This window comes from Hippocampus zosterae, chromosome 14 (assembly GCF_025434085.1).
Source record: "Hippocampus zosterae strain Florida chromosome 14, ASM2543408v3, whole genome shotgun sequence".
Taxonomy (NCBI): domain Eukaryota; kingdom Metazoa; phylum Chordata; class Actinopteri; order Syngnathiformes; family Syngnathidae; genus Hippocampus; species Hippocampus zosterae.
The window spans coordinates 8,611,021-8,635,506 of NC_067464.1; the positions used below are offsets into that span (position 1 = coordinate 8,611,021).

Sequence of the window (24,486 nt, forward strand, 5' to 3'; positions counted from 1 at the left end):
TTATTATTAACTGACTCAGCATTACAAAAAATATGCCAGTGCTCCCATATTGTGCTTCATGCACATGGAAAACTGCGGCACCATTTCAAAGTCAATTTCAATGTGTGGTTAAAAAATGCATTAGCATCTTGTCGTCCTTATTAATTTATGGGGAAAAAAGGGGTCGGTTTTCTGCACTACTGTATGATCAAGTGACAACTCATTGCTATTAGAATGTACACAGGAGTCAGTATATTTTACAAGGGCTCCTGTTTGTCACCTATTAAGGCCACACACAGTTTACTCTTTCCAAAGTCAAACTCACAATAACTGTTTTGTTCCAGTGGTCACCGAACGAATTATTGAGTTTGCACTATGGGAAACATTGAATTCATATCCTCATATCAGACGAAAATCACACATTAACAACCGTTCCATCACTACCAATTCATCTGAGTTTCCCCCCCGCAGTTCTTTCTTATGCAATGTGTCAGTGGCGACACCTGCTGGACATTTTATTTCACTACATCCACAGACGCTTCCAACGTTGATTAGATTTCAACGAATTCAAATCAGAGCCTGGCAAAGTTAATATGTAATATTAAATTCCTTAATAATAATGAGGGGAACCCACCTTTGTCTCTTCATAAGATGGCTCTCTTCTATCATCATATTATATGATCTAGCTATCTAGCTATCTATCTACATAGATGTGTGTGCATGTGTGTGTGTGCGTGTGTCCATCTATCCAGTTCCTGCACCATAATATTCTCAATGAGGTCGATGGCGGGATGTATTTATTATTTTATTAATTCTATTTTCTTCTTTCTTGCCAAATATAGAAATTATATACAGCTAAACTTGGCAATATCATCGGCTGAGCGCCGATGGAGTCGAACAAAACTTCTGCGCGCTAAATGGCCGAAAACTCCAACCAGTCGCCGCCAAAATTCATATGGACATTCCCACTCTTGTCCACTTCAACCCGTAAACATATAAAAACAATGTGCACGATAATTTCAAGTTCATGTAGGTGATCAGGGTTTTCCTCATAGGAGCTCACATTTAATGTCAATAAAATCCGAAATATTGTGCTGATTACTTTTATATTACCACCGGTCGAAGTGGACACGGGTAAAGCTGTACATATACATTTTGGTGACTATTGGTCACAGTTGTCAGGCATTAGACTAGAATAACAGAACATGACAAAACAAGCCGGGAAACAATTTTACGATGCCTCAATGGCGTTGACAGGCTGGGATGCAAAAACGTACGTTAAGCACATTTAAAAAAACCTATGATCCTTTTAATTCAATTTGCAATAGTTTTGATCCAACTGTATTTCAATCGTAAAATATAACCCGTTGGACCATTCTTGGCCACAAGGGGGTGCTCAAGCTCCACAAGAAAAAAATCTACCGCTGCGGATTTAACGCCGCGCAGGTTACGTTTAAATTAAATATATATATTACAACAAGAGAACACAATGTACAGTCTACATACCTACAATGTGCCTTTTTTAAAATTTAAATATTGCTACATCATTTCTCAAACGGGCGTTTTCACTGGGAGGTTGGTTCTTCGACAGTACTGTACATGAATGAAAAGAGCTTCAAGATGTTTGACTCGCGTCACACACAATCTCAAGTGAATTTTTGCCTGAGTGTGAATGAGTGGACACATTAAACAGTACAGGGTGTGAATGTACATGTGTGAGAAAGTGTTAAGGCAGAGACCAAGGGCAACAGTTTTGATTTTAACGGTCTATATTTATAACTCTCAGGTCTCTCGTTTCTGCAGCTGTTGCCAAGTTGAAGTTCAGCACCTTGAGCCCTTCTCAGTCATGGTCTGGGGTCAGAGTTATAAACCTGCCAAACTCTGAGACAGAGAGGCCGAAGCAGACACTCAGGCTGTCAGCTCAGATGTCTTTGCTTCAAGAGGTCGAAACCCACTCGCTGCTTGGTAAAATTCTTCTATTTAGACCAGGAGTCACCAACCTTTTTGAAAGATAGAGCTATTTCTTGAGTACTGAATAATGTGAATGGCAACCAGTTTGATACTACTGGGGGAAAAAAAGAATGCTCAAATTACCTTTGATTTGTTTTTTTGTTAATGATTAATTAATTAATGATATTACACGAAGGCCAAGTGGAATTTGTAGGTGTTTATTTAAAAAGTAATGGACAGGAAATGTAAGTTATAGGAAGATGTGCGGGAAGGAGGGTGTTGTAGCTAAGATACATTACTTTACAAAAGCCTTAGGCATCCATTTTCACTGAGTAAAACTCTAAATGGGACACACTAACCTGCAAACTATTGAACATGGACAAGCAAACATTAAGTGTGATGCGGTATGATCGCTAGGTATTTTTGGTAGGCTTGATTGGTTAGTGGGTACATAGGAAGGAAACTAGGTATGCTACATAAATGTATTTGCTAGCAGGTTGATAAGTGATGGGTTGATAGGGTTGGTTGTCTGCTATGGTAGGAAGCAATGTAAGTAGATGTGTTGGTTGGTTGATGCATGAACAGGGGGTCCAACGCAGCCCAAGTGCCCACTTCGCTACACCCAACATTACTTCATCTGCAAATGAGGACCTTTCTGGAGTTCCTTTTAATCATCATTTGTGTGTGTCGATCTCCTGCTTGGACTCCAGCGAGTCAGTTTTGCTTCCACCATGGAGACAGACCACAGGCCTCTCCTGTCCTGAACTGAAAGGTAATGAATGGGGCCGCTTTGACTGACCGGCAATCGAGTCTGCTGCGTTCAGGTCGTTAGGTGTGTTTGGTAGGGTTGGCTGAGAGAAAGGTGGAAACCAGGGTAGAGTAAATAAATGTAGGGCAGTGTTTGGAGATTGATAGGGTATAGCTATTTGAGTGGTAGCTTTAAGGCGCAAACAGGGTGATACAAAAAAGAAATAAATAATGATCGAGGGGTTTCCTAACCCACTCCCTTATCCCTAATCCGCTTATTCTCACTAGGGCAGTAGGGGGGGGGGCACACCCTGAACCGGTTGTCAGCCAATCGCAGAGCACACACAGACTTACAACCACTCGCACTCACTATCACACTTGGGTGTGCTCCATTAACCTGCCATGCATGTTTTTGGAATACCGGAGTACCCGGAGAAAACCCACGCAGACACAGGGAGAACATGCAAACTCCACACAGGAAGGCCGAAGCCGGAATCGAACCTTGCACCTCTGCACTGCAGGGGCAGACCTACTAACCAGTCGCGCACCATGCCCTTGTTCATTCAACTTTTTGGGTTTTGTTTACAGTGAAGGATTGACTAGTACTGCATGTTTGGCAGGTACAGTAATAGTGAAAGGACCAGCACAAGTATTTCATCTGCTGTGCCCAGATGCCTGCATCATATTCAAATACTGTACACTCTGTGAGTGTTTAAAGCAAACCGATTGGTTGGACATCAAATATCTTTTGGTTCTCTCCGTCCTGCATAACAAGATCTGGAGCATGACTGTAGGTTGTGGAATGGTAAGGGCTCTTTCCCGGAGAGGCCCGCTGGAAAACACTGTGGAGGAATGGGTGCGTTTATTTTACTTCTTGCATGCGACTCCATGCAAGGAGGAGTTCATCACATCGGCAACCTTCACCTCCTCCCTTCCCTCACTGTTTGGGGAAGCAATCTCATCCTAACTAATTCCTTGCTTGGATTCTGCGGCCTCTCTCCTGTTCCTCCCCTTTGCATCCATCTTTCTCTCCCTTTATGTCCCTTTCACCACCAGCCTCCTTCCTCTTCTATCATGCGCTAACGAAAATTGGCCCAGGAGCATTTTAATTTTTTCTTTATTTTTTGCTGGCCTTTTGTCCCCTGTTCAGGGAGATGTTTGGCACACAGAGGATCATATTACAACTTTCATTTCCTGAATGTTTTTTTTTTTTTTTAAGCATGGAACCAAGAGGTTTTTTGTTTTTTTTTTAATCCGGCCCCGCAGTCCAAAGATGAAGGGCAAAGGGAGGGTGATGGCAGCTCAGATTCGGGGTGCTGTCACTCCAACTTTTGCAGACAAATAAGTGGACATAGCTGCAGGGTTGTGAAGGAAGATAGAGCTGCAGTGATGTGATGTTTGGGCTTGGCCGGTATGTTTAGAAAGGAGGCGGTCCTTCAGCTATTTGTGAGCCCCATTGATGGGTGAGGTGATGTCCCTCAGGAGTGTGAGGTACATTTCATGGTCCCATACCCCTTCCTCTTGCTGCATCTCCTACCCCTTCTCCTGCACAAATCCAACCAGAAGCAGTGTCTGGTCGACCTTGCCAGAAAAGCTTTGGAGTGGTAATAGTCATCAATTATTGATCATATTGTGTGTCCGTGTGCGTGTGCGTGTGCGTGTGTGCGTGTGCGTGTGTGTGCGCGCGTGCGCTTTCCCACACAAGTGAATTTCTATAGGTACTCAGTTGGCAGCTCTGGTTGCAAAGGGTGGAACAGCATCAGGAACGTCTGTATCATTCTGAGCCAAGACTTAAAAAAAAAAAAAAACTTCTTTCAAAATCCAGAAAGGCCAACTGCAGCAAACCTTTTTTTCCCCCCCTCTTCTTCCAAAGTCGCATGGATATCCGATTCTCCACTGCCAAAACCAGATTTGGGATCTGGCAGGACTTGATATATGACCTCTATGGAGCCTCCCGGGCACATTTTTTTTCCTCCAGCCCTCTTTTCGACATTACTCATATGTCTTATCTTGTCTTAGAAAATGTTCCACCTCTCACCTAGTAATGTATACGATGGTGCCCTGCATTTGACATACAACATCCTATCTAACACCCTAATAGTCAGGGATCCGTTGCTGAGTCAACTCCTCATTCGACCCCTCATTCGAATTCTTTGTGCTTCTGGGTTAGCCATCACTCAGCCAGCCGGGAGACGGAGAATTCTTTCAACTTAGTCACGTTTTGCTTCCTCTTGGAGGAACGGTTTCCTACTCTTGTGAATTTTTAACCCAATACGGCCTCATTACAGTAATTCATTTTTGGGCGTTGTGCGGGGGGGGGAGTTCATTCAATCACATAGTCTGGCCATGGACTGCACAATTTTAAAAGTATTGTCTCAAATTGCAACTCCCACCGTATGTGTTAATAGCGTATGATGGAAAGTCAAAGCCAATAATTGTAACGCTCATACTCCATAGACCAGCGGTCTGCAACCCCTGAAGCTGGCCAGTTTGAAGGCTGCTGCAGACTGAGAGTCGCCATTACTCACACTTAACATCAGAGATGTAACTCTTAGATTTCAATCAGGAGTCAGGATAGATTCATGAGGTCCACCGCTATGTATAAGCCGCCATTTAGTGAAGAGCCGTGACAATGCTCCGGTCACACACAGATTGCTGCGTCCTTTTCCATACAGATAGGTCTCCATCTCAGACATGAGTGTGCCATAGGGAAAGAGAGCAGTCGCTTGGCAGTGAATGGAGTCAGCACAGGTGGTCAATTAACAACATTTTGCCAGTCCATCATTCGTCATGTTTCAGCAACCTGGGCTCCGTAATCCCGAGTCTGTAATCTTTTCAAGGCGAACCAAACTAATCGCCAGTCGGTGAGTCAGTCATGTTATTGTATCCGCCCGTACGTGAAACGGGCGTCCATCAGTGACGTACTGACGGACCACCTCTGGGACTCCACCCACAAGTCTCTCTTTTTAAACATGCCATCTTAGCGTGTCTATGAAATTACAAAGAGTTAGGGTTAGGTGACCCTAACTCTAACCCTGACCCTATACCTAACACCATTCTAAACATCTTGTCATTATTCGAGATTTGAACTGGCTCCTGTTTAAAAGTTGGCCCGTTTAGAATTTGACTTTAAACTGCTTTAATTTAACATTTTAGAGTCTGTGTGCACAAGACCGTTTTTCACAAATAACAGATTAAAAATTGAACATGACATGACAACAACGTTTCGGGAGGCTACGGAGCAAACATTTGAAAACGGGCCTTGAATAGGAAAACGATTGGAAACGATAGCTTTGCCATTCTGGTGGCAACAGTCGTCTAAAAAAATGAAGGATGTGTGTCTGAGTCATACAGTAAGTGTAGTCTGGCAATGCTCGTGTACATCACAATTAAATCAATGAGAGCGGAGCACGGTGCTGTCGAAACAATGTTTACACCACCAGCGAAGGGACATTTACCACATTGCTGTGGCCAACAATGTAGCATGACTTAACACAAACAAAACACACAGAGCACTGTATTCAGTAGCCGGGTACCATCCGGAAGGACATGCATGTAGTTTGTCTTTGTTATTGCGAACTCCTCGACATTGCGCATGACGGCGTTTGTAGTCAATTTTCCATGTTTGTGTGAACTATAATAATGTTGGCATTGTTCTCGATCTGTAAAAAATTTCAATCACTAAAGAGAAAAACAGTGCAAGTACTTGTCGTGTAAGCATATCCTTGCAGACTTGCACTTTCTTTCACTTGCTTTCTCACACACACACACACACACCCACGCCTGCATGTGCCTTTCGGCCAGGCAAGAACATTGTCAGATCCATGCATCATTGGTAAGAAAATCTCTCTCGACTACCCCCTTCCCTCTGCTCTAAGGCAGGCCTGAAAAGATCCTTTTGTCCCTGATCAACCCTACCCCCCCCCCCCCCCACCCCCACCCCCTCCCCACATCCCCTTCCCTTCGTCACCTTCCTCACCGCCCTCCTCCACCTCGTGATTATTACGGATACCTGGGAGCGTCTCACATGCGCTGTAAGGGTAGCCGACCTTCTGTCAGACCACGTACGAGGCCGCTCACCCCAGAAAGTGTTCATAGAGCGGACGCACACCCTTCCCGGTGCCAGCGCAAACATCAGCGTGAGGCCGACTGCGCAAGCTCACGCTCGCCATGTTTATTTGCACACGTCCGGGCCCTTCCTGCTGTTGATTTAGAGCCACTGCCACTTTACAAGCATGACAAATGAAATGCCCCGTTGATGACTCGAACCCTGTTTGCCATCAGCAGCTGTTGTTGCTGGCGGCGACCGGCCCAACCTGCGCTTTTTGTCACTAAACGCCCGCTTGCCGATGGAGGCCTCGTGCGGAGAGACACATGGCGGCTGATATGCCGCATAGATTTATGAAAGCAACATTTCTCCTCCCCACCCCGATTCGGAAACGAGGGATTTGAGGGTGATTAAAAGCAGCGGGTGCGGGTTTCCATATTGGATTGATTTTAGTCTTTCACACATCCTGAAGGTGACTGATGGCCTCTCACTGTCATGTGGCCCGCAGAGCCTTTTTAATCCTGGCTGTGTCTCTGCCGTTCTGGACATGTTGTTATTAGATTAACAGGTATGAGGAGTCACTTCGGGTGGCTTTGTGATCACCTGTTTGTTAATTTGTGAATATTTAGCCACGGTCTTGTGCCAAGAAGCAGAGCCACACGCTGTGCGATGGGGTCATCGGAAGCTCGGCTCTCTGCTGACCTCTGCCGAGTGCCCAGCGTCGTTTATGTTCGGCTATTGCGTTCGATCGCACGAAGCAGCAATACAAAACCGTCGCGGTCTACCTAATGCGTTCATCAGCACGTGTTGAGTCACTTGTTTATAATGCGCAGCTCTCGGTCGCACTCATTTTGTGTCTCCAAAGTCTCCTTCTTGTTTTTCCGCTGTATTAGAACGGCGGTTCCCTCCCAGTGTGCCATGGCGCATTAGTGTGCCTTAAGAGACTATCCAATTTCACTGAATCAGTCTGAAAATGATCATTTATTTACAAATGATGTGTCTTTGTCCATCCATCTTTGCCAGCGATAGAAAAACGGAATGCTCTTTCGCTCGATATTGACCCGCAGATCCATTTGGTTTGGTGCTATGTGAGGAGAGATTTTTCACAAGTGTCATATGTGTGTTGGAAAACACCGCATTCGGCTCTGTCGTTCAGACCAAACACTTTGTCTTCTTCACCTGACACTCACCAAAACATGTTTGTGCCCAGTCAGGCGTCATGGTCCTGTGCTAAGACTTTGAACAGGACCAAGAAGTCATTTGTTGAATATTTTAGATGTAATAAGATCATGAGGGTGAGTTCAGGGAAGGTCATGGCGTAATTGAAACCGGAACATCTCCTGCACTTTTTTTTTTTACACCACCGCTTGCTCGTCGCCATTGTCAACATTTATCTGAATGTTGAATCGTTTAATAGTCACGAAATACCTCACCTTGGTGGTGTTTCGCAACTTTTTAAACTCCACTTCTACAGTTAGTCACATTTTCCCATTTCGTTTACATTTGGTGTTATATTGATTCTTTTACTTGTGATTAACAGAGCTAATTTTCCCATTTTATCTGGACAGAGGCCCTGGAAAAAAATTAAAAATCACATTTTTGCCACATATTAGTCTTTCCGGGGTTGTAAGGAACGTTATGGAGCGACGTGGTTATGCAAAATAGCTGGGGGCGCCCACCCACTCACCCCCAAAATGAAACTGGGTGCTGTCCCTGCAGCCCGGCAATCTTTGCAATCAGGCAGTAATGCTAACAGCAACTGTTTCAGATTATGCTGCAGGAAATCCTCGGTGCTCTCTGCTCGAAACAATTTACCCTGACATGAGTGTGTGGGAGAGTTGGCGGGGGGAGGGACATCTTTATATTCAGGGCCCATTCTGATAACCTGATCTCCTTCACAATAAATCTAAAAATATGATGGATTATTTGTAATATTATTTTAGCCAGTTTTGAGAGTGCTAATATCTATCGCATGTTGGTTTGCACTGTATATTTATTTCATCGGCCAGTGAACTTGACCTTTATTTATGTTTTTTTTTCCTTTCTCCAACAGGATGTTTGCTGTTTAGGTCTGAAAACGGACGTTCTTATAAAAGATGAGTGCTCACTATTTCCCATGGCCTGCAATCGACAAGGCGAACTCAATAGACAGCGCAAAAAAGCATGGCAGAGTAGCAAAAAAAAAAAGTTCTTCGTCACCCCTGCCTGCAAAAAAAAAAACCCGCACCTGAAACAAAAAAAAAAAGAATTGGCGTTTGTTTTCCCTCGTCGAGTACATGACTGTTCTAACAGGACGTAATAGTTTTATCGAGATTTATAATGAACCAAACAAGCAATCTACTTTTCAGCTTTTTTTGGTTTTCTGCCACGTGTTAACGTGTGGCGATAAGATCGAGAAGTTTTTCGAATCGTGCGCAAAAATGAACATCGAGCGAGCGAGAGAGAGAGAGAGAGAGAGAGAGAATGTTTAGTTAGTTTGTTTGTTTGCTTGCCACAAATCCACAAATATAAACCACTGCAGAATGACGTCAGACAAATCCATTACGTTTAGTTTTATTTGAAACTAATGGCAGGACCTGACTAGAATTATTTTAACAAAATATAAATTAAGAAAACGAGTAGTCCGCATAAGTGTTTTGTTCAGGGTTTTCGGTCTTGTTTGGGCTTTCATGTGCAAGAGATAATAAAAACCTCCTGTCGGGGCGATATACAGATTAAGCGCATCGAGGAATTTTAAGTTCGAATCACATTTAACGACAGGTCAGTCTATATAATAAGGTATAGGCTACAATCGTGTTATTTCGTACATCAATCTGATACACTCATCAGTCCTCTTTTGTATTTGTTGTTGTTGTTGTTTTTTTTTCTTTTCTTCGTCGAATAAAATAGCGTCTTTAAGAGCCCAAATCCACAAGGCTGGAGGTTAGGGGTCCCAACAAGGAGTCCTGCAGCTGGTGCGGGTGTCCGTGCATGCCGTGCACCGGCTGTGGGGCCCCCAGGCCGGGCATGGAGTACGCGGAGGCCCCGGGGTGGACCATGTTGCCCTGGAGCAAAAGCGCAGAGTTCTGGTCGGGGCTCTGAGGGGGAGAAAATTCGTCCTCCGAGCTGGACATGAGCGATTTTCCTCCGTCCAGCGGGGACAGCTGGTTCTGTTTGTTGCCGCTTGCGTTGTTGTTTTCGCTGTTCTCCCTGCACGGGAGAAACGACAAGACAGCATGGCGTCAAATCAGGGTGCAATCTCGTGATTTCGTATCGGCAATTCCGAGAGGACTTTCTTCACTCATACTCCCAATTGAATAAAATAATAAATAAATTAAAACTAAACAGAAATTGGAATAATCAAAACGGAAAATGTAAAACTGTATTATGGAAGATCAAAACTATTCAAGCGTGCGTTCTGCTTATTTTCGAATCCGTGCACCCTTCAATTTTTTTTATTTTTTATTTTTGGTGATTTTGTGATTTGCAGTATGGAGGCGGTTGGAGTACCTTTCCTTGGCCTCCGCGGCTCTGTCCCGCTGCCGTCTGTTTTTGAACCAGTTGCTGACCTGCGTGGTGGTCAGTCCCGTGGCCTCGGCCAGCTCCCTCTTCTCCCGCGGGGACGGGTACGGATTATGCGTGTACCACTCCCGAAGGACCCCCCTGGATTTCTCTTTAAAGCAGTAGCTGGTCTCCTCGCCGTCCCATATCGTGCGCGGCAGTGGGAATTTCCTCCTCACGCGGTACTTCCCCACGGCGCCTAGCGGCCGACCGCGCAGCTTCTCCGCCTCCACGTAGTGCGCCTTGAGCCACAGCTGCTGCAGTTTGGGGTGGTTGTGCGCGGAGAACTGGTGGCTCTCCAGGATCTTGTAGAGCTCCCGGAAATTGCCCCGGTGGAAAGCCACCACCGCTTTCGCCTTCAGGACGCTTTCGTTCTTGTGGAGGTGGTCGCAGGCGGGGAGCGACCACAAGAAGCGACCGAGCCGCTCCAGGTTGCCTCCCTGCTGCAGCACCTCACACACGCACGCCACTTGCTCCTGGGTGAAGCCGAAAGACGGTAAAATCGACATGATGGGAAAAGAAAATCCCCCCTCCAGCCCCGTCCCAAATGGACGCTTATGTCTTCTTCTTTTCTCGTCGCGATGCAAATCCTTCCGCGTTGGGCCTGCCCACTCTCCTCTCCTCGATCTCCGCTCCTCGCCGCACTCCTTTCACTCTCCGGTAGATTCGGGATGTTGATTGTCGGGACAATTTGTTCCTCGAGGAGATATGTCAGGCTTACAGGGAGAGCCCAGTGCGTTCCGGTGATTGGCTCTGCGTCTGCCCTGCGCCCCTGTACAGCAGAGCAGCACTGACTTTGCAGCTCCGTTTCCTCCCCAGAGGCAGCGCGTCAGGGGCTGAAATAGGAGCGCGCCTCCACCTCCACCTCCACCTCCCGCCCCCACGGCAGCTCCTAAACACTAATCAATTATTGCAGACCTCTTAAAGGCCGCATTAAACCGCTTCGATGATGTAGATATTATTTAGAGTCGGGATTAACGTGAGCGGGGGTGAAGCTTTCAAAATCGTAGTCATGCAAAAATCCGTACCGGATAAGCAAATTAAAGCGGCAAGATGTATTTGTTTTTTGGGGGTCATTTGATTGTTATAGTGAGTTTTTGTGCGTGTGGATGCGAGTGTATACATTGTGTGTGTGTGTGTTGAGGCCTTTCTTGTTAACGCCCATCTCCCTTAATTACATACAGATTGTTGTATCTGCACTACCTTTTCACAGTCTAATAATTGCCGAGGCCGTTTATTTTATGGGGTGATAGAATTTAATAAGTTCCTATGATGGCTAGGTTTGGTGTCCCAGTAAGCACGTCTTTTGTAAGACAAACCACAACTTGCCAAACGCTCTATAGACCACGCGCGCGCGCGTGTGTGTGTGTGTGTGTGTGTGTGTGTGTGTTTGCGCATGCGTGTGTTTGTACGTGTGAGAAAGAGACTCTGACACGATTCATTGGCTGTACAGTATACAAAAACAAAAATCTCAATTGCAACTCTGACGCGTTAAATTTACTATGGTCCTAAAAGCGAGAGAGAGATCCTGATATGATTCATTTTGATATACAAGGCTCCACAATCCAAAAACAATCTCGATGCAACTCTGTCGCATTAAATTGAAAAATAGGGCTACGTATCTTCGTAACACTTCAAATTTATATGCATGACGTCTGTTGAATTATGTCCAGGGGGGGGGGCATCACGCTGAGTTATCTAAGCCGTTTCCTCCTTTATTTTTCTGCTTCATCATGTTTTTGTAGGGTTTTTTTTCCTCCTCTAAATTTTCTGGCCTCGATTTCAGATTAGACCGTCGTGGTTCCATGCGGCGTTTTTTCGGTGGGCTGAAACACTAAACCGATCCATTAGTAAATGAGTGCGAGGTACCACATTGGTCCGTGTGCTGCAGCAGTTGTCGGTTCGAGCCTCAAGGATCACATTTCTTTGCCTACGCCCTGCACACTCTTGAAACCGGATTCCCCTTTTTAAAATGCTTATATATTTTAAAAAATGAGATCGAAGTAGTTGCATTCGTGTTGCGTGGTTACACGTGTACTCATATACTTAATTAAATCAATATTTTTTTAGATCAAAGTGTAAATAATTAATATCAATTGAATTGTAATAAGTGTTATTTTTTACATTTACAAAGGTAGTCTGGGGTCAAACTTGCCTGAGTGTTATATTTTTTCAATTGATTAATTCTTGATTACTTTTTACGATTTTTGTAAATGCGACTTGTTCGCAAAGGGAACAATTTTAGACTTTGATTTACATATTCAAACTTAACATTGGAGAAAGTCAATTTTCAATACGGTGTCATGCAAACACAGACTTCAATATGTACATGGATGTCAGTCATATATAGCGTTGCATTGCTCAAGAGCACTTGACCATGCTCCAAAGCAACCAGCAGCTTTCTTTATGAGTTGATGGTTCTCTTCCCGTAAATCCAACCTCTCTGAAGGTAATGAATTTTGGAAAGAAATATGATAACAATTGAGCCAATATTATAATGAATTATTGTGAGTATTCGTGGATTAACTTTTTTTTAAACACATATAATGGTTCGAGTCTTTACATGATTTTTGAATTGTATTATCAAATGCCCTTGCAGGCCATATGCGTCTCCACAGACTGTAGAACCCCCACTCATGAATGAGGGAGGAGCTTGTGGTTGTCATGCTCTTTATGTACCTTTTTAAATGGTGCTGACTGAATTACTATAATAATAATAATAATAATTGTTGTGCTATATTATATCCGATATACATTTATAAAATTCTAACTCAAAATATAAATACACATGCAAAAAAAATCGTATCACCTGACAGGTAGAAACACAATGTTGTCTGATATTGATTCACACATTGAAATCTACAAAAAAAAAAAAAAGATCAGGACTATTGACCGGTAAAAAAAAATGCAAATGATTTGGCCTTTGCATTGCAATCTGACCTGATGTGTGTATAAACACGTGCACGTTGCCGGACAGTATAACAAAAGGACATATGTGGCTGTGTAAAAGCTTGAGTGAATGAGCTGTCTGATGAGCAGCTCTCGGGTTTCTCTAATATCTCTACCACATTGCGACGCGCCTCCTCCTTTAACCCGAGCAGCCCGGGGGGCGAAATTATTTCAAGATGTCGACTCTCCATCGGCCACGGCCAGAGCTGAGCCCCCCGCCCCCGCTCCCCACCCATTTTACCCGTGCAAGTAATGCAATCCTCGGGGATACTACAGGCTATCACTTGTTAGTGCTTTCTCAATATGATTTGCGGGGATTTACCGACTGAAGTGTTCCATGCGCGTGTGAGGGACAACACAATAACAAACATTTCAGTGTTCGTTTTCAGCCCGTTCAAATACACCTGAGCTGCCCTCTTAAATTATTCCGAACGTATATATTCATTATTAATTGTCCCGTTGGGACAAAAGTCTTTTTCGCCGAGCGTTGTCAGGGAAACCAATGAAATGCTACATTTCGCCCCAGTCGAGAGGAGGAAAAATAAGAGAGACTCGAGCTGGAACACACAAGAGTACGCTTCATAAAAACGTCACCATCAAACGGCTTCCCCGTATAGCGGGGGGTTTATATTTGTAAAATATGGAGGAAAAGTGAAACGGCTCGCAGATGGTTTTCCTTCCATCTAAATCCAAAGTGCTATTTCAGCTGCATTGAGTGGAACAGCGTTGATGCTGTTTAAATTAGCCAGATAAAGTCCTGCAGGGAAGTTTAGTTTAGTCTGACTTTTTTTTTCCTGGGCGGAGAGTGAATTCAAATCATGAGAAAACGTAGATTTGGCCTTCTCGATGTGCGTTTTTTTTTTGTACACCGCAATGATACGAAAAAACAAACCCCACGAAGTTGTCCATAAATGTTAATGAGCAAATCAATTACGCCTTTCGTTGAGTGTGTCCCAAATAAAAATGCAGACCCTTCTCCTCAAACACAACACAACTGTTGACATGAGTGAGTTAAATGAAATTGGAGCTGCAATTATCAGCTTAACAGAGTTTCCTGTCATGTTGGAAAATTAGAGCTGCTACAAGTGCACTGGGGCTTCGACCCCCCCGTCCCCCCGTCATCAAAATCATTACGCATTTCCTCCAGAGGGCCGACTCCCCAAATGCGTTGCAATTACAGCCTCGGCGCGTTTACGGCGCTGCGGTCCGTAAACACACCGCCAGCAAACTATTTTGTTAGGGCTGGGGGAGGTGTGTGTTTGGGACAGGGGGGGTATTTTTTGGGGTGCAGAAATAAACAAACAGCTCTAGCTGAAAAGCGCAAACACGACGAGATAGTTGAGGCGTTCTTGTGTGCATGCTGGCAGGGAGGGGGCGCCAAGACAATACTTTCACACAACTCTTATAGTAACTCCTTCAACGTGCGCGCGCGTGTGTGTGCGCGTGCGTGTGTCGTCCATCCCCCTCCATCAGCTGTTAGCAGCACTGATCGTCTTTCCCACACTAACTCCTTATTCCTCAATATTGTTCCTCCAAACAGCAGCTCCCAGCAACCTGGGGAGAGCTAAACTTTGCCGGCAGCAGCGGGAAAGCAGCTCAGGAGTGGTGGGTCTCTACGAGCCAGGCTGGTACCCGCCGACCCCTGCCCTCTCATTAGTGGGACGTGGAGCAGCGGAGTACGGTCCTCCCCAGGTCATGTTACATATGGCTTGCAGTCTGCTGCGCCGCATTAAATGTCAGCTTTCAAAGCATCTAAAAGTTCAGAGGTCAGTGTTTTTAATAAGGCCGGCGTTCTGGAGGAGTTGCCTACAACCCCCCCACCCCCTCCCCCCACAAGTATGTTTTGAATTGCATTTAGTAAATATGGGCAAAATAGAGTATATGGGGATGGTCAGATTTTCCCTCATGAAGGATGCGGATTGAATGTTCAATGTCACGCTTGTGGAAAATGAACTGCGCGTATGATGCAACAATGGTGGGTGCTCTTTTTCCTTTGCATTCATAGGCTTCATAAACCAAGGTTGAAGTTTTCTTCCTCCTGCTCCTCATCCTCTGCGTGAGAGTCAGCCCATGGCTTCCGCGTGCTCACTCCAAACGGGATCTTGTTCTGGCCTCTAACAAAGCTGTTTTCACCCTCTTCAATATTGCAGGAGGGCCGGGGAGGTCACCCGATACCCAACAATCAGCTAATCCACTGCCCATGGCGACGAGGTCACCTGTGCACAGGTAACTTTATCCCAGCCTCGCCCTCCCTTCCTGCTCGGCTCACCCATTTGTCTCGCGGCCTTTGCTCCAACAATGAGCACAGACAAATAGCCTCTGTTTATGTGGACCACCAGTTAGATCGCATCCAATTCCTTGGGCCCGAATGTCAATAATCCACCACAGACACGCCACGGATAAAGTCAAATCCCTCGTTGTTTGTCCTCTTGTCAAATCTGGCCTTTTTCCTATCTCCCTGTGCTAGTTTGGTCGGGCGCCACGGAGTGAGGACACACATTTGGTGGGAATTTGTGAATTTCCAGAGAATCCCCTCAAGCCATGTGAGGAGTTCAGGCTCTCTGAGGATCGAGCCTCAGTGTCTGTTGAGTGACAGCCCCTCAGATTCATTCTTCCACATGTTGGTCAGGAGCAGAGAGGAGGAGGATTGGTTTGGGTGGTGGTGGGAGGAGGGGGGTTGTTTGGCCTTCGCCCAGGCCATTGGATTGGACTGGGCTCTGTGGAGCCGTAGACCCCCCACCCCAAAAGGCTTTACCTCTGGAAATCTCATTGCTGTTTATTTGAATTACAGGGGCTGAGATGAGAAAAGGAGGGCTAATGAAGTCCAGGTTGCCAGGCATGTGCAAACGATCACTTGCAGAGATCGCAAGCGGCAGCAGGCTCGCTGGATTATAGCATGCTAGTTCCCCCCCTCATCCTCACACTTTGGCTATTTCAATGTTGAAGAGACATATGCTTTGTTTCTATTATCTCTCATAAAGCTGTGAGCAGACATGCGTGGCCCGTACACAGAGGGGTCAAAAGCGACCCGCTGTTTTTTTTTGCTTTGTTTCTTTTGCAAGGATCAACACTGCCTTTAACTCTTTTTATAAATATAGACTTTTATTGCATTACAGAGGTTTAGAAAAATACATTCACATAATTTCAGATAACAAACATTTTGTCCAAACTAAGTTAAAAAAAAACAAACAAACAAAAAAATTGCCCATCGCTCACTTCTTGCATATGAAGTTTAAGCACTGAGAAATTGGTAGACTTTAATTAGGAATCTGGTATTAAACACACACACACACATCAAAAAAGCTAAGTTTGATGCACTCCAGAGATGAATGCCTCGAGTTGGCCGGAAGGCTGAAATGTGCTATGATGGTCTTTCATTTATGACGGGGAGAATGTCTTCTCCCCTGGTAAAAAAAAAAAATCCCAGACTCACTTGACAAATGGCCTCCACATTCTCTTGTCTTCTCCTAATCTGACAACCAACAAATATTCCGAGTAAAGGCCGAAGTAACAGCAGTGGTGGAGGCGGTGGAAATTCGCTGAATCTGAGGTCTTGCCTTCAGATTGCAAAGCTTCCTTTCAGTGTTATTCACTATGTAAAAAAACAACAACAACAAAAGACAAAAAAAATGTCATTGCAACCCAAAAAAAAAAGTTTGTCCATTTTGTTCCTGATCCATTTGGGAAGCATATATATTTGCGCCGGGAATCGCCGACATTTGTAGAGGCACGTTCAAAAGAAACACGATAAAACATCTTCACACCCATTTAACGTAGCCGCAGCCGTCTCCAACAACGTATGATTGACATGTGAACCCCGCAGTGTGACCTTTTCATTCAATTGGCGACAAGGCTCGAAGATAGCTTTCGCTCATGTGCATTTGTTGAGGCCTGTGATAAACAACAGCGGGGAAGCCCGGATAATGTCGTGATGGTAGTGCAAATGCCAAAAAAGGTACATTCATCTTTGAGACTCGAGAGGCAATTTAAGGTGCTTACTGAAGGGCACTTAGTCAGAAATGAGCAGCTTTGTGTGTCCAATGACATTCTGTCCGTATATGTGCGAAGTCCTTCAGTAAAACTGGCCCACATCCACAGACTTGCTCCCCCCCCCCCCCCCCTTATGAATGACCTTTTTGGTTTGACCCAGATGACGCATTTAGTTTGGAGGAACATCCTGGTCATGTGACTTGCGGCATGCCAGCACCTGCTTGGGCAAATCAAGTCCACTCAACAGGAAGTAGCAGGTGTTGCCTGTAAAACTGCACTTTTAAACGCGGCTCAAACAACATTCGCTGACTGCTGCAATAAGTCGTTGTAACATTCCGTGTGAAGAACAGAGCTTGTTTTTAACCATGTTCTGGGTTCTCTCTTTTTTTTTTCTTTTGCATAAGTGTCCTGGCGTGCTAACAGGCCTTCTGTCTTAAGTGAGTGCATTGTAGAAGTCAACACAGCATTGTCAAATAATTTAACAGATATACGAAATGAATGATTAAAATAAATCACGCACACGCACACACAAAATATCATCGCCGCTCGCATGGACATGCGCGCTTCCGCTTTGAGGTTAAAGGTCAGCCATGTCTTCATCCATCTGTACTGTCTGTAGTTTGGCTAGCTCCTTCCCCTCCACAGGCTCCATGTCGCCGCACATGGCCCGCACCATGTCAGTCACGCCAGCCGGCCCCGGGTTGTCCACCTTGTTCTCCGCCAGGCTCATGTACTCGTTGTCCATGCAGGGGCCCATTAGGTGCGAGGGCTGGGGCGGCCGGACCTCGTGTCCCCTAAGATACTCGGCGGGCTGGAGGTGGTGACCGCTCAGGTTCGTTTGGGCCATTAGCGGCGTGCTGACGGTGAGCGTGGTGTAGACTTCGGGGCCGGACGAGGCGGCTGTGCTGGCGGAGACCTGGGCTTGGCTGGATGGCGTCTCTTCGGAGCTGGGGGTCGAGTAGCCCATCTGTCCGCTCGGGTCCAGGTGGAGCCCGTGGTGGTACGAGGAGTAGCCGCCTCCCTCCAGAGGCTCCTTCTTGATGGGCGACTGGTTGACGCTGCTCATATTGTAGAGGACGGCGCCGTGGTGCAAAGAGGTCATGGACAGCTTGTCTTGCTGCTGGAAGGAGTCTTCGCTGGACGAGCTCACCGCAACGTCGTTCAGAGCTATCGTACCTGTGGCCGGACAACAGAGAACACATCAATGCTGACATCACCGATGGTGCACAACAGTAAATCCATTCTCACTTCTCATATTATTCATAAGCGTGTGTGTGTTTGATTGAGAGGCCTCGGCCTCAAGGCAGCTGTTGTGCGTCTCGCACACATCGTCTTGTTGGAGCGCGAGTCTGTGCTGCCTCAACAGCAAGCTACACTCGCTGTTTTTGCTTTCAATTCCTCCTGCCGTGGATTCTCTGCTCGATGTCAAAGTAAGTGCTGTAATAGCATATTCGCTCTTCCCTCTTAGTGCATTTCAGGGCCTCTGATTGCCTGAACCACGTTTTCGCTACTACCGGCTCTGAAGCTCAAGAGTGCCACGATGATGAGTGATGGTGACTTGCTTTTCTTCATCTCTGGATTTTTCAAAGAACCAGTCCTCTCTCTCTAACTCTGTGTTTGGGGTAGCGGGTGTCTCTTTTCCACACACTGTTTTGTGCGGCATAAGCCAGTTAAAATACATCCGTGAATGAAGTAGCTCACAGCGGAAAAGGCGTCCGGAGATTAGCACTTCAACATTTTAAAAAGGGCAAAGTACCGTCCTAATATCAATCAATGCTCACCATATCAAATTACATTGAAGCTTTAATTCTCCGGAATTCCATTTCGCATGGTGCAACGTGTAAAAAACAACAGTGATTTTTCACAGACCCTACCTTGCGCGATTGAGGAGGAAGAGGACGAGGAGGAGAGCTGCAGGGGAGGAAGGCCCACATCGCTGTTAAGCAGCGAGCTTCCATCACCGTCAGACACGCCGCTGGGTACCTGCACCAGGCTGTAGCCGCCCAGCGAGGAGCTGAAGGTCAGCACGGAGGAGCCCCCGTTCTGGGCGGCCATGGTGTGAACCCCCTCCAGCTTCACGGCCCCTCCGTTCACACAGCCCGAGTAGGAAGACACGTATTGCAGGGCCGAGTCCTCAGCGGAGCCACCCAGTCCTTTCTCCTGCATGTCCTCTCCGGAGCCTCCCAGCAGCACCGCCCCAGATGGCCTCAGAGTGTTGAACGCCAGGGGTTGAATGCCCAAATTGAGCCCGTTGAAGAGGATGTTCCCAGGTGAGTGGAGGTAAGACGAGCCGCCGTTGTGGAACGTTGCCGAGGAGGTACTGTTGGGGACCAGACTTCCGTTGTAGAGCCCCCCGCTGTTGGATCCAGCAGGCATTTTGATGTCCCCGATTTGCTGAATGACTACCCCACTGTCCAGAGGTCCTGTTTGAATCGGAAGTGTCCCATGAGTGATGACACCGTCTGAGGAGTTGGAGAGGGGCCTGGGTGACAATTCATCTTGACCTTTGGTGGACTCATCCTCTGTGCTGTGGTTTCCATCAGATTCACTGGGAGGGGGGGGCGATGGAGGACAGGTAATAAGAAATAGCAGGTCATAAAATACGGATGTACTGTAAAGCCCATTACACCGATTTTTTAATGATACATTTCTAATCATATTTTTTTTTTCAAAGTTAATTTTCCTTGCTGTTCACATGTTGCAAGCAAGAGCCACCTCGGGTCACGTTTGTTGTCGTGTTATGAGGCTATACACAGCTTTGAAGAGCAGGGTGTGCTTGGGAATGCATTGCCCTCTTGCCTCATGGAGAGACGACCAGCGTCAACAAGCGTGCAACCATTTGGCGCAATAAATTCTGGTGTGATAAAAAACAGCCAGCAGTGCTGGTCAGGGTGGTGGGACGCAAAACAAATGGCTTCAAATGTCTTTACTTGAAATGTAACCCTCATTTTACAGTTCCATTCAAATTCTCTATATGCATTTTGTGTTTTTAAAAAAGGATATGCAATGTAGTTATTTCAATTCATAGCCTTCTGTCTTAAGATTGATTCTAACAGCTGCTCCCCCACCCACTAGAGGGCAAAACTTCTTTACACCCCCCCCCCCCCCTTCCTATACTATTACCCCTCCAGGAACAGATAACACAAGTGCGGCTTCCCACTCAATATAAACGGCATATTTTATTTTAGCAGGTGGCCATCTTTTGTCTGTTCATGTGTGTGTGCGCGCGCGCATCTATTATTGTGAGAGGCAAAATAGGTCTCTTTCTCTCTTACACACACACGCGCGCGCACACACACACACACAGACCACATGAAAGAAGGCAGACATCAGACATTCGGTGACTAAATAATAACATTGTTGACTCTTGTGTCCACACGCATGCGCGCGCGTTTTGAGAAATAATGAATTAGAAATTTAAACGTGCTTAATTCAAATGTCCCCCTCCCTCAACTCCCTGAGTAACTATTTCAAAGTGTACTGTGTGTGTCTGAGCGTTATCGTTGGTTTCCACGCCACACTTGAAACCGGATCCGAATGGCAAGCAGTTCATATTTCAAAACACTACAAACGTGCTCGACACCCGCAAACGTACAGTATATTGCACTGGAGATATTTTCCCGATTTATGCCGCCTTACCGTCACAAATCAAACAAAGACAGAATTTGAGAATTGGAGAATTATGCGCAAGGTGCTCGGCGTTGGCCTCACCTTTTGGACTGAGCCTCGGACGGGTTTCTGTCCCTCTGCCTCCTGTTCTTGAACCAGTTGCTGACCTGGGTCAAGGAAAGTCCCGTAATCTTGGCGAGGTTGCGTTTCTCGGCCGGAGAGGGGTACCGGTTCTGGTTGTACAGGTCTTTCAGTGCGTTCCGAGACCTCTCCTTGAAGCAGTAAACCGTCTCCTCTCCGTCCCAGATAGTCCTCGGCAGAGGGTACTTTCGCCGGATCCTGTACTTGTCCACGGCGCCCAGGGGTCTCCCCCGCGCCTTCTCCGCCTCTGTGTAGCGGGCCTTGTACCACAGATCCTGCAGGAAGGTGTGGTTGGACGGGCTGAAGCTGTGGTTCTCCAGAATACTGTAGAGCTCCTGATAGCGAGCCTGGTGGAAGGCGACGAGGGCTTGGGCTTTCAGGATGCTTTCGTTGCCGCGCAGCAGATCGCTCTGGGGCAGGGACCAAAGGAAACGGGCCAGGCGGTCCACGTTGCCCCCCTGTTGCAGAGCCTCGCACACGCACGCCACTTGCTCCGGGGAGAAGGCCAGCGAGGAGGCGGCGCTCACCAGCAGCTCCGTGCGCACCGTCTCCGCGTTGGGCGCCGCTCGCTCCATGGACAATTCGGCCGCCTCCAGCGCCACAAGCTTGATGCACTCCCGCTTGTCCGCTTCCTTCACATTTTCCCTCTTGATGTCATTTGCTCGTGTGACTTCTCCGGCAGAAGAAGAAGACATTTTCCTTTTTTTTTTTTTGCTCAAGGCTTCCCTGGTCGAGTCACTCCTCCTCCCAGCTTGATCAGGTTACCTCCTCGCCATGCGAAGGCGATCGAATATCTGACAGCAGCTGTAAGTAGATACTTCTCTCTCTCTCTCTCTCTCTCTCTCTCTCTCTCTCCCTCTCGCCTCCCAACGTGACTTTTTACTCCACGCCGACTGCAAGTGGAAGGAGACACGCTGAGGTCTATGCGCGGAACAGCCACCCGATTGGCCGCCGACGGCCCGGCGGTGGGAGGAGCGACGGGGAAACAGAGGACGCGAATGTTTGCTTTTCAGCTGTCAGTCATGCAAGCTCCGCTGTTCTGTAGTCCTAACAGAGAGATCACCTGTACTGTCCAATCTGTACAAGGTGAGCACTTCCCCGAGCGTGGGAATGAGTTTGAGACAAGTGAAAGCCTTTTTTTTTAATGTTGCGAAAACAACGAATGTCCGCGTCTCGACAAAAAAATGGGTAGTTCCTGGAGTCAATTGTAGTAATGTAAAATTGCTTGCAGAGAGATGGCAAAACACTCTGTATTTTTGTAGAACTTGTGTAAAAAAAGACTGATAAGATTCCAAGCACTGATGCAACTTTTACGAAAAATAAAAAATAAATCTTCAGAATCAGAAATAAGTAGTATATTTTTTTTTACTGACAATAGCCCTAATACAATGGCCCCCGAATATTAGCGGTTTGGAATTGCACTTACAGCATTCACCAATATTTTTAGTGAACCTCTGCCTCACACCCATTTATTCGTTGCATTTGTTTTGATCACCTGCTTGTTTTCGGTTTTTAACCCGATCATTTCAATATTTGTGTTATTTTAGGGCGTAAAAATTCGGGGGGAAATATTAATGGCACTTGTGTGTCAAGTATTTGCGGATTTTTGCGGTCAGGCCTGCTCCCAGCTATCCTATCCCCCACGAATAGCGGGGCATGGTCAACTGCACTCTTTTTAAAAACAAAAAGCACAAGGGGAAAATGTTGCTACAAACAAAATCAAAACGTATTGACAACTTTGCTGAGGTTATGAACCTATAAAAATATCCAAATTACTTTTTCCCCCAATCACTTTCAGTTTCAATTGAGTCACTTCATTAGGTACACTTGCACAAACTAATGTGATCAATGGATGATTAAAAATATGGGGCTAGAAAAGTATTATCTTATGTCATTGGCACAGTTAATGTAAGTACAGTATACCATTGTGTTTATTATTCCGGTTGTATAAACTCCAATTCATCATTCTTGTGTATCACATATTAATTTGAGCTCTTTCATTTAGCTGACTAAGGTCACCAAATTAGAAAGAAAAAAAAACCAATATGACGCAGTGCAGAAAAGACCCAGTCACACACACAAAAAAACTCCTGTGAATTGTTGATCATACGTTCATATCAGTCGGGAATAGTTGACAAGCAACATTTAAAAAAAAAGACAGAAACCTTTATCACACTGGACTGAGTAAATATTATGACACACATTAGCTATTAAAAAGATAGCAATTATAATGCGTTTGTTTTCGTACAGTGTCTCAGGTACTATTAATAAACTCCATAAACGTGTATCCATTAATTTTCTATGCGTCAGAAAGAATGGGACGAAATCAACCATTTGAGCATAACGTTTCAATAGCACTTTAGTAATTAATCTCTTTGGGACTGTAAACAGCATAATAACAAGAACTGTGTCAAAATACAACTTTGAGCGTCTGTTCAAAATGAAGACGATTTTAAAGGGAGAGGAAAAAGGAACTTTTGATATTCGTTTCCAGTCGGACCTTATTCGATGAAGCACAAGAGTCACCCACCGGAAATGTGAGCACTGGAGTTGCAAGTTTCTGCTATTTTCCCCCTTTATCGTCCTCATTTTGCGGTTACAGAGGAACGAAATGGACGACCAAAGCTGTCCGAGATGCAAAACAACCAAATACAGGAACCCTTCGCTCAAGCTGATGGTGAACGTGTGCGGACACACGCTGTGAGTATTTACATTTTGATTACACAGACACACTGGACAAAACGTTTACTCTGCTCCAGTAGCCAATTTAATCCACATTCATCAAAACACAAAACATCTGCCTTTCAACTCAGTATAAATAACTAGTTCAACGTGATTACTTGTTAAACACGAATAATTGATTGTGTTAGTGTCAGCAAGTGTTCAGCATAGCTAATGCAAAATAAACACTTGGTGGCATTCGCAGTCTTGTGCAGCGATCTGAACAAAGTCGGGGCTTTGTTTCGAGTTGAATGATAATAATGATCATGATAACCACAATAGCTGTTCACCGAGTTGTGACAATGACAAAGCATGGAATTATATACTGTACTACTAAATTACACCCAGAGCAGTTTGAGTTGTATCCCTTGCTCAATAGCATCATCAGTACTAAAAGCAAGCAAACCGCAATCTCATTCATTCAACCATATTGATTTCAATAGCAGAGATTGAGAGACCACGACACGCGGACTCTATACTCCCAAAACATTATGCCCAAAATATTCCAACTGAACGAAATTTTGACAATTTTGTCTCTTGAAAATATTCTTTTGTTCCCCCTATGTGCTGAGACATTGGGTATAGCCTGTATGTTGTGCAAAAAAAATATTCCTCTTTTTTAATTGACATTGTTAGACTGTACTGCATCATAATGACAGGTGTGTCTTAGTGTTTTGGTTACCTCGCTTAGTTACAAGAGGTCGTCAAACACAATTTGACACAGCAACTTTCGGCATTAAAATCTGTTTGCTTGGCACTTTTAAAGATTTAACCTTGTCAACTGTATACCAGCTTTTTTAAAAGGGGGCACG

At 45.5% G+C, this 24,486-nt stretch overlaps 3 protein-coding genes and 1 long non-coding RNA gene across 9 annotated transcripts in view; 2 read left to right on the forward strand and 2 right to left on the reverse strand.

The window, feature by feature from the left end:
• Positions 1 to 9,247: 9,247 nt before the first annotated feature.
• Positions 9,248 to 11,039, reverse strand: LOC127614646 (homeobox protein six1b). The gene is made up of 2 exons (XM_052085981.1): positions 10,214 to 11,039; positions 9,248 to 9,913 (listed from the first exon to the last, which is right to left on the reverse strand). The coding sequence occupies exons 1-2, from the start codon at positions 10,771 to 10,773 to the stop codon at positions 9,619 to 9,621; spliced, it is 855 nt and encodes a 284-aa protein (XP_051941941.1). The 5' UTR covers positions 10,774 to 11,039; the 3' UTR covers positions 9,248 to 9,618.
• Positions 11,040 to 11,205: 166 nt separating this feature from the next.
• LOC127614652 (uncharacterized) lies at positions 11,206 to 19,202 on the forward strand. Its single transcript, XR_007966664.1, has 4 exons — positions 11,206 to 15,439; positions 17,953 to 18,203; positions 18,277 to 18,435; positions 19,071 to 19,202. It is a non-coding gene; the product is annotated as an uncharacterized LOC127614652 (long non-coding RNA).
• Positions 16,295 to 21,832, reverse strand: six4a (SIX homeobox 4a). Its single transcript, XM_052085966.1, has 3 exons — positions 20,915 to 21,832; positions 19,078 to 19,751; positions 16,295 to 18,379 (listed from the first exon to the last, which is right to left on the reverse strand). Exons 1-3 carry the CDS (start codon positions 21,646 to 21,648, stop codon positions 17,781 to 17,783), a joined length of 2,007 nt encoding a protein of 668 aa, XP_051941926.1. The 5' UTR covers positions 21,649 to 21,832; the 3' UTR covers positions 16,295 to 17,780.
• A 1,609-nt stretch (positions 21,833 to 23,441) lies between these two features.
• Positions 23,442 to 24,486, forward strand: part of mnat1 (MNAT1 component of CDK activating kinase) — a 35,943-nt gene continuing 34,898 nt past the window's right edge. For 4 of the 6 annotated variants that reach the window (XR_007966658.1, XR_007966659.1, XM_052085977.1 and 1 more), the window contains exon 1: positions 23,450 to 23,653. Coding sequence is in view for 3 of the 6 variants with exons in the window: in XM_052085977.1 (XP_051941937.1) it covers positions 23,565 to 23,653 (89 nt within the window). In the remaining 3 variants the exon portion in view is untranslated. Of the gene's footprint in view, positions 23,654 to 24,486 lie in introns of all 6 variants that reach the window. The other 2 variants (XR_007966660.1, XM_052085975.1) reach the window with 2 other exon arrangements.